The sequence below is a fragment of the Monoraphidium neglectum genome (genome assembly GCF_000611645.1).
Source record: "Monoraphidium neglectum strain SAG 48.87 unplaced genomic scaffold scaffold01654, whole genome shotgun sequence".
Lineage (NCBI taxonomy): Eukaryota > Viridiplantae > Chlorophyta > Chlorophyceae > Sphaeropleales > Selenastraceae > Monoraphidium > Monoraphidium neglectum.
This window is the reverse complement of record NW_014011974.1, coordinates 1-12608: the sequence shown is the minus strand read 5'-3', so window position 1 is coordinate 12608 and position 12608 is coordinate 1. Positions and strand designations below refer to the sequence as shown.

At 62.7% G+C, this 12608-nt stretch overlaps 2 protein-coding genes across 2 annotated transcripts; one reads left to right on the top strand and one right to left on the bottom strand.

Moving 5' to 3' along the window:
* Nucleotides 1–3579: 3579 nt before the first annotated feature.
* On the bottom strand, nt 3580–8258 carry MNEG_8608 (Putative proline/betaine transporter; the record flags this gene model as incomplete). Its single annotated transcript, XM_014042920.1, has 14 exons — nt 3580–3677; nt 3970–4115; nt 4375–4472; nt 4670–4755; nt 4927–5061; nt 5361–5550; nt 5751–5963; nt 6417–6566; nt 6813–6895; nt 7101–7181; nt 7345–7444; nt 7625–7769; nt 8000–8027; nt 8186–8258. The coding sequence occupies 14 exons, from the start codon at nt 8256–8258 to the stop codon at nt 3580–3582; spliced, it is 1626 nt and encodes a 541-aa protein (XP_013898374.1).
* A 1815-nt stretch (nt 8259–10073) lies between these two features.
* On the top strand, nt 10074–12012 carry MNEG_8607 (hypothetical protein; the record flags this gene model as incomplete). The annotated part of the gene is made up of 5 exons (XM_014042919.1): nt 10074–10148; nt 10376–10463; nt 10829–10959; nt 11379–11544; nt 11855–12012. The coding sequence occupies 5 exons, from the start codon at nt 10074–10076 to the stop codon at nt 12010–12012; spliced, it is 618 nt and encodes a 205-aa protein (XP_013898373.1).
* Between the last annotated feature and the right edge of the window lie 596 nt (nt 12013–12608).

Below are 12608 nucleotides of genomic sequence, written 5' to 3'. Positions count from 1 at the left end.
CACCCACACACACACACACACACACACACACGCATGCACACACACGGCCCACAGACCCCGCCTCACCTGCAGGATGATGACGACGATGGAGGCCAGGATGAGGCCGAGGTTGATGGACCACTGGAGGGTGGTCACCATGCGGCCGCGGATGGAGGGCGCGGCCAGCTCCGAGATGTACACCACCGCAGCACCAAAGTCGCCGGCGAAGGAGAGGCCCTGGGAGGTTTGATTTTGGATGATACAATGTCATGTTTGCAGTCTCACCTCTTGCATTGCAGTATCGATATGGCATGCAAGCCAGGGGGACAAAGGGGGGAGGGGTTGGCGTATAAAATGCGATTGCTTGGCCGCAAGAAGGGGCAGGCATGTGGCCATGCGGGGCTAGGGTGATTGAGAGCGCAGCAAACTGCTGTTTGGTATATCGCATGCGCGACCGGCACCGCGCCGTGGAGCTGCGCCGTCCGGCAAAGGATCGACAGCCTTCCAGCGGCGCGGGCGGCGGCTGAGGGCAGGGGTAGGAAGGAGGCCCCTGCCTAACCCCACACCCTGGCCGCGGGCAGGGCCGAAACGCCCCCCCACTCCCGCACCATGCGCCAGCCCGGGGCCGAAGCGCACCGTCCCCGCCAGCGAACAAAACCCGCCCCAATCACAGGGTCCGCTGTCCCCCCCCCCTTCCTTTTCACCTGGAAGAAGCGGAGGATGGCCAGGAGCACCGGCGCCGCGATTCCGGCCCTGTAGCTCCCAGTATCAAAGGTCGGCAGGATGCCTGCGGGGGCAGCACCAGATGTGAGCAGCAGGGCGCGCCGGGCAGGCGTCCGTCGGCGCAAGCGGCCAGAGGGGGCGCTCGCCCCCTCAGCGCCAAACTGGCTGAGTCTGGTGGGTCTGTGGGGAAAGCAAGGGGCCCAGCCTGCAGCGGGACCGCAGGGGCGCCTGAGGAGCTGGGGCCGCCCCTGAGAAATTACAAGGTGCATCGCTGGACGCGCACGGCCGCGCGCCCCAGCCTGAAACGCTTTTTCATGCGGGCTCGACCGCCATCCTACCGGCTCAACAGGCACTCGCCTGGCGTCCGTGCCGGCGCGACCCGCACACCTCCCCCCCCCCCCCACACACACACGAATGCACAAAATTACTGCGCGCACAGGTCGTGCGCCCCGCTCATGCCGAGGTCGCCAGCGGCGTGCAATATTGCTCCCTTTATCTACTATTCGAGCAGGGCGCTGCTGATGGGGGTTGGGGGTGGCGCACCGATGATGAGCGTCGACACAGCCATCACGCCGATCGCGATTGAGAAGGTCCATCGGCGCCCGTACTTGTCACCGATGTGGCCTAGGGAGCGCGACAACACGGCGAAGGCCGGGCAAGCGGGAGGGGCGGTTTCACGGGGGCGAGTGGGAGGAATGGTGCGGCGAGGACGCTGGGGGGACCAAGGGCGGCACAAAGCAGGAAGCGGGTGGTTGGAGCTCATCATTTGCCCGGCCTTACCGAAGAGGAGGGCACCGATGGGGCGGGCCACGAACGCGACGGCAAACACGCCCCAGTATGACAGGACCGAGATGTTGGGGTCGGTGGAGGGGAAGAAGACCTGCGGGAGTGGAGAGGATGGGGAGCCTGATCAGTGATGGCATCAACGTGCTGGTTGGCCAACCTCGAGTATGATTCTAGGGAGCAGGGTGAGGTGCGCGGGGGCCAGGGCCCATGGCGGCTGTCAGGATTACGATATTGTGGCACCCATCCCTGGTTCCTGGAATCCACATCATGGCTTGCCACCCCATAGGCAGGCACCAGCACGCATGAGCCCGAAATGGGAGTGTTGCTGTTTGTGCGTCCTTGCTGCAACCGCCACAGCCCAGCACCTCGCCGCCACTCCCTGCCCCACGGCAGCCGCCGCCCCTTTCCCCGGCTCGCCTTGCCCAGGACCGCGGACAGCTGGGAGTAGCAGTAGAAGCTGCGGGGCGATTGCACAAGGGTGAGTGGCGGCCAGCATGCGTCAATGTGGTGCTTCAAACAAGACTGCTTGATGGGGCGCCGGCAGCGGAGCAGCCGCCGCCGCCAGGTGTGCTTGGTGCGCGCGTGGTGTCATGTTTTGGGTCGAAACCAGGCGAGCGAGGGCATGCAGGGGCCCCAGGCGCCGGCAGTGCGAGGCATCGCTCACTCATAATACTCCAGGACTGTCCCAATGCCTGGCGTTGTCAGTGGGTTGGGGCGGGGCAGCGGCGGCGCAGCGGGAGCTGTGAGGCGGGGTGCCGCATATATCACCTGGGCCCACAGCGCCGTCAAAGCGTCGCGCACGGCCCCCAATCGCACGTATTTTATGCGCCCTGTAGCGGACCTGCAATCCAGACTACGGTCTGCCACTGGTTCTCGGTCAGAGTCTTGGGCTTGACTATGTCGATGAGCCCCATTGCGGCGGGCGCGTGCCTCCGTCGGCGCAGAGGCTAACGGATTTTGATGGCGGGGGGAAACGCACGTCTTTGGAAGGGACGGCTCTGGTTTTGATCGACTTGTCCGAATATTCCGCGTCCAGAACGTGTCCGGACAAACGCGCTGGACGGGCCAGAGGTGGAATGATGTGAGGGCGAAGTGCGTGGGTGACGACCAACGCTATCTGCCGTGAGGGCTGACTCGGAGCTGGAGACCCGACTTCATGGAAACAAGACTGCAGTTATATTATGATGTTATTTGGGTAGTGATTATTACGGCTGGAAGTTCGCCTGACGCCTCCGCTGACTTCGGGAATGCACAACTAACACTCTAACTCGTTGACTCATCAAACTGCACTGACCAACTTGCATGCTGCTCTGACAAGTAGGATGTCAACTCAACAGAGAACAAGTAAGCACAGGTGTTTACACAAGTATCCAGGGCTGTGGTTGACCGATGGAGGGTGTTCAAGACTGCACAGGTCCTCACAGACAGCAGGCATGGCTGGCGTGCAGGCTCAGTGGCTCAACCTTGCGGGGTCCCGCCACGGAATCGTGACAGCTTGCGGTGTGTTGCGAGCAACAACTTCCAATGAGTAGTGTCCAATGCCTAGTGCGCAGACACCATGCCAGGACAGCGCCTGCCCCCCCAGCAATCGCATGGGGTTTCCGGGCAGGGAACAGCCGGCTGGCGTGACGCCCTGAGGGATGGTTGGTCACAGAAGTGAGTGCAAGAAGTGGACAAGGTGCACACCCACGCCAGCAGTTGGCCGCCGAACGCAAAAGTGCATGCGCGCGCAATGGCTCCATCCCGTCGCAGCCGCAGACGGTCTGCCGCTCGCAGCCCCTGAATCCCGCTGAAATTGCCGTGCATCAGCGCGTCCGAGCGCTGGATAGATTTGTTTCGAGGCGCGTGTGTGTGGAGACTGGTTTGTCGAGGACGTTCTGAAATATGCAGGGATGTGCGAGCAGCGCCTCTGGGCAATGCTGCAGGCAATAAAGCACGAAAACGCTCAGTGCAAAACTGGTTTGGACGGCCGCGAACACTTCATGCTAAATGCGACGCGCGTGCACGCCCCCGGTGGCGCAGCGTGTCATGGCCCTTGAGGGGTGTGCATCTGCCGGAGTGCGGCGGCCGGCCAGCGGCCAGGCGGCACTCTTAACGGACGCGGCTGATGTAGGGCTTATCCAGGCGAGGGAGGTACAGCTTGAGCAGGACAATGCCGATGACGGAGCCGCCGGACAGCAGCAGCAGCCCTGCAAAGGGGTCGCGTAGAGGGCACACATGGGTGAGAATACAGCTTTGACTTGTGCCAACAGCTGGTAGCGTCGGCGTGCACGGCACACGCAAGTGCTGGCATAGCCAGCGCATACACAGACGATGGAAGATCACGTTTCTCTCGGCTTGCGGCCGATCAAGGCGGGGTGGTACACTCCTGGTTCACAACAGTGTGTATATGCCTGCTGCAGTGACCCATTTTGGACACACATGCAGTCGGTGCGAGCCGCGCCATGCATCAAACCAGACACCAGCTGAAATGAGACTCACAGAAAGCGGGCGCGAAAGAGGCGGCGTCAGCGCCGAGCTTGGCCTTGAACGCAGTGACAACCAGAGGGGAGATGCCACCCAGGATGCCGTAGCCCGTGGCGTAGGCAAAGCTGAAGCCGGTGGTGCGCTCCAGAGGGTGGTAGATCCTGCGCCGAGGTCGCGATGGTGTAAAGGGTCAGGACTAGCAAGACAGCGGACATATGCACTGTTGCTGCAGCCGAGGAGGCTCATGTAACTTTCTAGCTGCTGAGGTTCCTGGGATCTCTGTTGAGCCGCGCGGCACGGCCCGAATTTTGTCCCGTGTAGGATGTAACTAGTTGACCGCACTGAACCCCTACTGTTCATTAGCCGTCCGGCCATCTTAGTGCGGCGGCGTGAGACGGCTGCGATGCACAAGAGCCCCACCTAGTCATGGGCAGGACGTAGAGGGCCATGTAGAAGCCGACAACCAGGTGGAGGAGGGAGGGCGCAACCCACAGGGCCGCCAGGGAGCCGGTGCCGACCTTTGGGGGGAGGGGGTGTATGCGTGGGCGCAGGTGTTGCAGACAGAGGAAGAGCCCAGGCTTTGGGCAACAAGATTGCGCACTGAGGAGGACCACTCTGCAAACCTTGGGAAGCCATTTTGTGCCGTGGCAGCACACGCAATGGAGCCGCAACAATATATTGGGGTGGTGCTGTTTTGCTGTGCAGGAGCTCTCACCCAGTAGTAGAGGCCAAAGCCGGAGCCAACGCCAAGGATGAGAGTGCCCGCAGCCGCAGTGATGGCGGGCATGCCGTGGTCAAAGCCTGCGTCAGGATAGGATGGAGAGGACGGCCCATGTTGATCACAAGCTCGCGGGCGTTCTGGCTGCGTACCCGCATTCCAGCTTTGCCCCGTGTTGCCTTGTGCAATACAAGGTGCTCAAGCCAATGGTCTCCCCAAGCTCGGCCGAGGCCCGTCCGATGTTGTGCACCCACCGTAGCCGGCCAGGCTCAGGCCAACGGTGTTGAAGATGAGGGAGACGATGGTAATGGCCAGGGCGACGTTGGGGTGCAGCTTGTAGGTGTTGATCAGCTGGCCACTCAGCCAGGTGACGGCGACGAAGAACGCACCTGCGGTGACAAGAGAGGTGCAATTAGATCACAGGTAAATTTTGTTTAGGGGGTTCACATACATGTGGTGTCCACCCACCAGTCACTGCATGAGTGCTGGATGTCAGGACCCATCATTCGGTTGCCGCATGCAATGAGGTGCCCACAGGGCAAAGAGTCGGGACAGACAGTCATGACAGGCGTGTGGCAAGGCTGCATGTTTTGGCAGCCAAGCTAAGCTGGCGGGGCCGAACTCCAGCCCCCAGGGCCCTTCCGGGATGTATGTCACTCATGCGGCGCCGTCTCGCAGTGTGCCTCACCGTTGACCCAGGCGCCGAAGAAAATGTTGGCGGTGAGACCGAAAGCGTTGTTCCTGAGCAGGCGGAAGACGGGCACGCTGGAGCGGCTGTGGCCGTGCAGCACGGCGAGCACGCCCTTCTGCTTTGCCTCGACCTCCTCCTCAGCGTCGGCCTGGCTGGTGCTGGCCTGGCTGGCAGCGTCATCCAGGTTCTGGGGGCACAGGATGTGTTGCGTCAGGAGGGGGGAAGATGAAGCGCGAGCAGACAGCAGTGAGGCGGATAGGCGGATATGCATGTATGCAGAGCTCTGGCAACTCAAAACACGTCGCCCAAATGTGCTGCCCCACCCTTGGGGTGTGACGCCTTGGCAGACAGAGAGGCACCGGACGCCCCAGATCGCTGATCACCAACCTTGGTCGCGGCCTTGTCGCTGATCTCCAGCTTGGCGTCGGGCTCCCCGGCCTCGCCGCCCTCAGCGGCGCGGTCCTTGGCGTAGGCCTCCAGGAAGGTGGTGGGCTCGGGCATGCCGCGGCGCATGAAGTAGCCGAGGACGGCGGAGAAGGCGGCGAGCAGGAAGGGGATGCGCCAGCCCCACTCAAACATCTGGGCCTGGGTGAGGGCAGCCTGTAGGGGTGATGGAGGCAGGTGCAAAGCGTGAGAGTTGGCCGGGCATGTTTGGGTCATGCAAGTGCGTACAAAATGGGTGGAGTTGACAGGCAGGACAGCAGTTCGTTCGTGCCACCACAGGCCTCTGGGGTGCGAGTCAGCAGCACGAGTGAGTGATTTTGCAGGCTCAATTGAGAATAGACACCAGGCTACACACTCACACAGACACACGTGAAATCGAGATTGCTTGGGAGTGTTGTTTGATTGCAAAAAAAATTCAATCTTCACAGGTGGGGCTCACTCGCATCTAGTTGTCCCCGCCCTGCAGGCCAATGCAAGCCCTGTTGTGGCTCCTAGCTTCAGCAGTGAATGCTGTTGCCCCACAGCCATTATTCATTCTGTGAAACACACACACACACACATGCACTCACACACACACACACACTCTCTCTCACACCGACCCCGCCGCACCTGCAGGATGATGACGACAATCGAGGCGAGGATGAGGCCGAGGTTGATGGACCACTGGAGGGTGGTCACCATGCGGCCACGGATGGAGGGCGCGGCCAGCTCCGAGATGTACACCACCGCGGCACCAAAGTCGCCGGCGAAGGAGATGCCCTGAGAGAGCAGATTGATGTAGCACACAGCGATGTTGTGGATGCAGGCCAACAAGAAATGGCAACCGAACAGGCACCTCCAGGCCTCGAGCTGGGCCAGCATGTTCGCATACAGAACCAAAAAGATGACGCACATCGGCCAACTGCGACGACTCGTCCAACTGCAATGACTCGTCCGTGTGCACCAGCGCAGGCGCGCCGGCAGCCCCCTTGCACCCTGGCAGCTTTGCCAGCATTTTCCTCGCACCTGGAAGAAGCGGAGGATGGCCAGGAGCACTGGCGCTGCGACGCCCGCCTTGTATGGTCCGATGTCATAGGTTGGCAGGATGCCTGCGGGCAAGGAGGAGCGCCATTGGCCGGTTTCGAGGTGTGCCGGTGCCCACCCCAGGAGCGCATGCGCACAGGCCGTCGTTGCTCGTCACAGGCATTGCTGTCGTCCCCAGCGCTGGCAGAGACAGGGTGCTATGCGCCGCGACCCCCTCCTTCCCCGTGCCATTGGGGTGCCGAAGCTTTGGGCTTGGTCAAGGTCACGCACCAATGATCAGGGTGGAAACGGCCATGACGATGATTGCAATCGAGAAGGTCCAACTGCGCCCATACTTGTCACCAATGTGGCCTGGATTACGAGCGCAACACACAAAGCAGTGGGTCAAGTGGGGGGCTGACTAATGACCCGGCAAGGGGTCACAGAAGAAGCATATACTTTGCTGTGACACATGCGGCAGCGGCAATATCAGGAAATCCCGGCCGGTGAAAGCTTCAATGCTCCTGGCCCTCACCGAAGATGAGGGCGCCGATGGGGCGGGCCACGAACGCGACGGCAAACACGCCCCAGTATGAGAGGGCGGAGATGTTGGGGTCGTTGGACGGGAAGAAGACCTGTGGGGGTGGTGAAGAGGGGCCAAGGGCAATCCCAGAGGCGGTCAGCCCCTCCAGCCACCGGTGCAGGGTTCAAGAAAACAAGCTTGTGGCTGTCCAGGGTGTCACCCACCACCCCTCACTGTCATCATCGTGCCACAGCCCATCAAGCCTGAAGAGACCTCCCCAGACCAGACACACCAAGGCCGAGCCACACAGGACCACAGGCCGGCATCCAATAGCCCCCAGGCCAGCTTGCTGTATCCCTGCGGCTCCCGCCCCGCCCTGCCTGTCCGCGCCACTCGCCTTGCCCAGGACCGCCGACAGCTGGGAGTAGCAGTAGAAGCTGCGGGGCGATTGCGCAGGGGTGGGTGGCGGGTCGGCATACGTCAATGCAGCACTCCAAGCACTTCTGCTGGATGGGTGGCAGCGGATCGAGCGCAGGCTGCCGATGCGCGCGGCGCACGCTTGATGTCATGGCTATGTGGACTGGCAGCGCTGCGGGTCGGCACCCGGCACTAGCACTGCTGTACGGCCTGCTCAGCCCCAGGTGACACCACCAAAACTGCTGCTCACTCATAGTACTCCAGGACCGTCCCAATGCCTGGAGTTAGAGTGGGTTGGGGCGGGGCAGCAGCGGCGCAGCGGGGGCTGTGAGCCCGCGCGGAGCGGCACACCGCGCGGGTGCAGGCCGCACCCTGCCACACAGCTGCGATGCTCAGCCACCCGCCCTGCACATGCTTCGTTTGTCCCGTCACAAACCTGCAATCCAGACGACGGTCTGCCATTGCTTGTCAGTCAGGTTCTTGGGCTTGACCTTGTCAACGAGCCCCATTGCGGCGGGAGCGTGACTGACTCGGCACAGCGGCGGGGTTTGACAATAGGGCAACACGCGCCTTGTGAAAGGACTGCGCGGGTTCGGATCACTTGTCCGAATAATATCGCAGGCAGAGTTTCCGGACAAAGTCCCGGACCGGCCAGGGGTAGAATGATGTGAGGGCGGGTGCGTGGGTGACGACCAACGCTATCTGCCGTGAGGGCCGAGTTGGAGCCGGGGACCCGACCTGTCCGAAAACAATGCGCGTACATAATGCGACGGAAACAACAGCAGCGCGCAGGCGCTCCGGGGGTCGCGTTCATGTGAGGGCGGGCGCGGCGAGGCCATCGCCTCACCCCAGACCACCCTGGCACAGTCAAGCGGAGCCATGCATCAGCTGGGGATGACTCTCAGGCACAGGCTGTGTAAGTGTAGGGTGAATGGCAACGGCGATATCTTGCAGGGACTGCAGGACATGCTGCATGCCCCCAGCACCCTCACAGCATACATGATGCAAACCGGCCCCAACACCGACCGTTTTAAACTTGCAGCGGCCTGCCCGCCACCGTCTTTGCAACCACCCCTAAACATCGTCTGCACCGTGCGGTGCCTCTCTACACCTGAGGGTCTGATTATGGACAGTCATTGCAGTAAAAAGCGGCTGCGGTCGACGCCGGCGCAACAGCGCGCTGGTGGCCGCGCTTGGGGCCTGGCTCGATATGTGGTATCTCTTGAACTGATCTGTGCTCTTCCGGCTGCAGCACAGGTGGCCTGGATACCCCTTTGGCCTCATCCCCCCAAAACATTGCACGGCTGGCTGCCTGCAACCAACCCCCTGTGCTAGGGCTTGCCGAGGACCTCGAAACCCTAACTCAGGGGTTTGCAAGCAGCCAGCCGATGGCAGGTTCCAGAGTACAGTAGAGTGGACCGAGAGCTGGACAGCCAGTTGGTTCTTGGGGCGAGCGCAACGTGCAGGGCAGCTCCCCGTTCCCCAGCTGCTCCCCCCCCCCGCCCCCCATTCCCCGCCGTTTGAGGGGCTCTCAGGTGACGCCCTCAGGTGACCGCCTTGTGTTGCCCATTGCGGTGTCGCCTCGCGCAAGCCTTTTGTCAGTGACACAGGACGGACAGCGTTGGGATCCTTGCGGCTGTGCGTGCAACACCCTGAGAGGGTTGTTCTGGCCGCCACCTGGCCCTTGCCGCTGTGTGTGCGCCTGGCCGGCAATGCTTGCTCCCTTGTCATGTATGTGCTCGGCGCTGATCACTTGGAGGGTGTAGCACAGAGCACTGCCAGGCAGGTTGCGGCGCACGAGGGCGAGACCCGTGTGGGCAGCGTGGCACGACACAGCATGGCAGTTTCCATCCCAAGGTTGTTGAACATGTGTGCGACAGCTGATAGGGCAGAGCCCAGTTGCGAAGGCACGCCTGCAGAGAACCTGAATCAACCCGCATGGACCACACAGAAGGCCAACGGCCCTGCGTTCGCACGTTCAGTTACATTCCCCCCTTGTCCGGGATGGGCCCATGAATTCAGGGTCACCAGGATTGTACGGCGTTGCCGATCATTAGGTTGCGGTGGCATGGCAGGCACGTCAGAAATTTGCAAAACAATTTTGGTGTTCCAGCGCCCTTTCGATGCCATGTACTGCTCTATTCTCCGCTGCGGTAACTGCTGACGACGGCGCTCGATCTAACCAACTAAGCACGAATGAGTCGACGCTGAACCCTTTGAATAGTCATCTTTGGTACTTGCAGCGCCTGGCTTTCGTTGCGCGTCCAAAATGGGAAGCCAGGTACTAAGACCGATCTAGCGCAGAATAGCTTGCAAAGGCAACAATGGCTAGCGGAGATGCTGCGACTATGGCAGGGGATGCAGCCGCGGCCGTCCAGGTCACGGCCGCCGATTTGGAGGTGAGGCAGGCAGGCAGCAATGCGTTGCGCCTCGCTGCATGCGGCGCAGATGCCGCAGCGCTGAACACGTCACGCAAAAGTGCCGCTGCAGCACCCATCTTTTTAGTAAGACAGGCCTCAATTCATCAACAGACAATGGGGCCTAATCGGCAGCGCCCCCTGTCGAATTTGAACATTAATCGACAGCCATAGCCGGTGCTTGCGCCTGCAACCGCCTTGCTGTGCAGGCCGCCACACAAGAGTTGGAAGCCCTGCGGGAGCAACTGGAGACGCAGCGGCGCCTGGCGGAGGCCAACCTCAACCCCAAGCGCCCGGGTGAGGGCCGAAAGGCGCAGATGGGCGGCGGCGGCGGCAACTGCGCCCACGACTCACGCTTTGCGGCAGCACCCAGGGGGCGCGCGAGGGGCCCGTGGCGCGAGCGGCCGCCTCGACGCCGGCCGCGTGCCGGGCCGCGCGCCGGCAACGCACGCCCTTGAAACAGACGGCAGGACCGCAGCTAAGAAAGGGAGGGGATGCCGCGGCCTTTGCTGCAGCAACAACAAGAGGATGCCCCGTCAAGGGGTGCCGGGGCCCCTGCCGACGCAACCAGGTCTCTGTGCCTCTCTGCTAAGTTGAGGTGGTCTGACACAGTCTGACCGCGCGCCCGCGCAACATATGCATTCTCTCATGGCACATGACAGACGAGCCCGAGCTGTCGCGGCGGGACAGCAGCATCAAGAAGAACGCGGCGATGACTAAGAAGCTGCGGGCCGTCAGTGAGGAAGCTAGGGCGCAGCTGCTGGCCGAAGTCGGGCGCATCAACATGAGTAAGGTGAGGGGGGCGAGGTGGGGCGGTGTGTGAATGTGTATGTTAAGTTTGCGCGCGCGCGTGTGTGTGTGTGGGGGGGGACCAAGACACAGAAAGAGATGCACAGATGAGACAGATGTGCAGACAGAGAGAGAGAGAGAGAGAGAGAGAGAGAGAGAGAGAGAGAGAGAGAGAGAGAGAGAGAGAGATAGTCTGTGTGAGTCTGTCACTATACAGCTGCTAGTGACGGCCGGGCGGCGTGGACGGGAGGCGCCCCCACTCTCAAAACGAACACCCCTCCCTGCCACCCGCTTGAAAAGCCTGTCACCCTCTTACCCACAAACACCAAGCCGCCCCTGAACCAGCAGTCCACAGCACATCGCCCGCTCAGTCACACCCATTCGCATCGACACCCCCCATCTCCCCCCCCAAAATCCCACTAGTACGTGAGCGAGGCCGTCGCTGCCCTGTCGGAGGCGCCCCCCTCCCGCGCCAACGACGCGGCCGCTGCCGTCCAGGTCGCATCCGCGCTGCACCAGACGTACCCCGAGTTCGGCGCCGCGCTGGGGGCGGCGCTCGCAAAGGCGGCCGGGGCCCGGCAGGCGGGAGGTGAGGTGGCCGCCCCCTCCCCCTGCGCCGCCACCTTCGCATGTCAAAAGGCGGCGCCGCCGCGTCGAGGCCGTGTCTGTGCGTGTGTGCTGTGTGTGCCTCATGCATGTTTTGTGTACTGGATGTTGTGTTTCGGGGTGCGCGCGGCGCGTACGATGCCGGGAAGCTTCCCACCCACCCTTCATTCTGCGACGCGGCAGATCTCCAGACCTCCAGATCTCCAGATCTGCCGCGACTATGCGGGCCCGACCACGCCCCGCACTTTTTCGTGCCTCTCGCCAATACCCCGCGCCCCTCCGACTTTCCCCAGAGGACGAGCGCACGGCCCTGAAGCGCCAGCGCGCGGCGCTGCGTCTCCTGGGGGAGCTGCAGGCGGCGCGCGTGGTGGTGGACGCGGCGCCGCTGCTGGGGGTTGTGCGGGACCTGGTGGGTCCGCCTGGGGCCCGCGGGTCCGCCAAGGGTTGGTGATTCTGAAGTGACACCATTGGATCTGTATGGGATAGGGGCGAGATATTCGAAACTATCGCACACGAAGGGCGGTGTGGCGGGTTGCTTGGGGCCGCGCCTCCCATTTGTGCATCGCGCCTTGCTTTGTGGGGTGAGGTGGGGTCTGGCACCGGGGCAGTGTCCGGGTCGCGGGCCCGCGTGGGTCGCTGCCGCAGCGGCCGCCAGGCGCGCGGCCTAGGCGCGCAGGGGCCCGCGGCGCCGCCCCGCCGCGCCCGCTTGCGTGTCCCCCACCCCCTGGCCCGCCTGTGGGACAAATGGGCGTGCGCCCGCCCGCTTGCGGCGACGCGGCTTGCAAATCGGCCGCGGTATCCGCTTTTCGGCCTGGGCTGACCGGCAGTTTCTCCCTCCCTCTCTTCCTCTCCACTCGTATTGCTCGAAACCCACTCTTCACTTGTTTCTCAGGCGGTGGCTGATTTTAAAAAAGACAGGGACGCGGCCGTCGCCGCCGCCTCCCTCCTCGGCGCCTTCGCCAAGGCGACCGCCCAGCAGCTGCTCGGCGCGCCGCCCGACGCGCCCCCCGCGGCGGCGGCGGCGCTGGCGCGGCTCGGGCCAGAGGG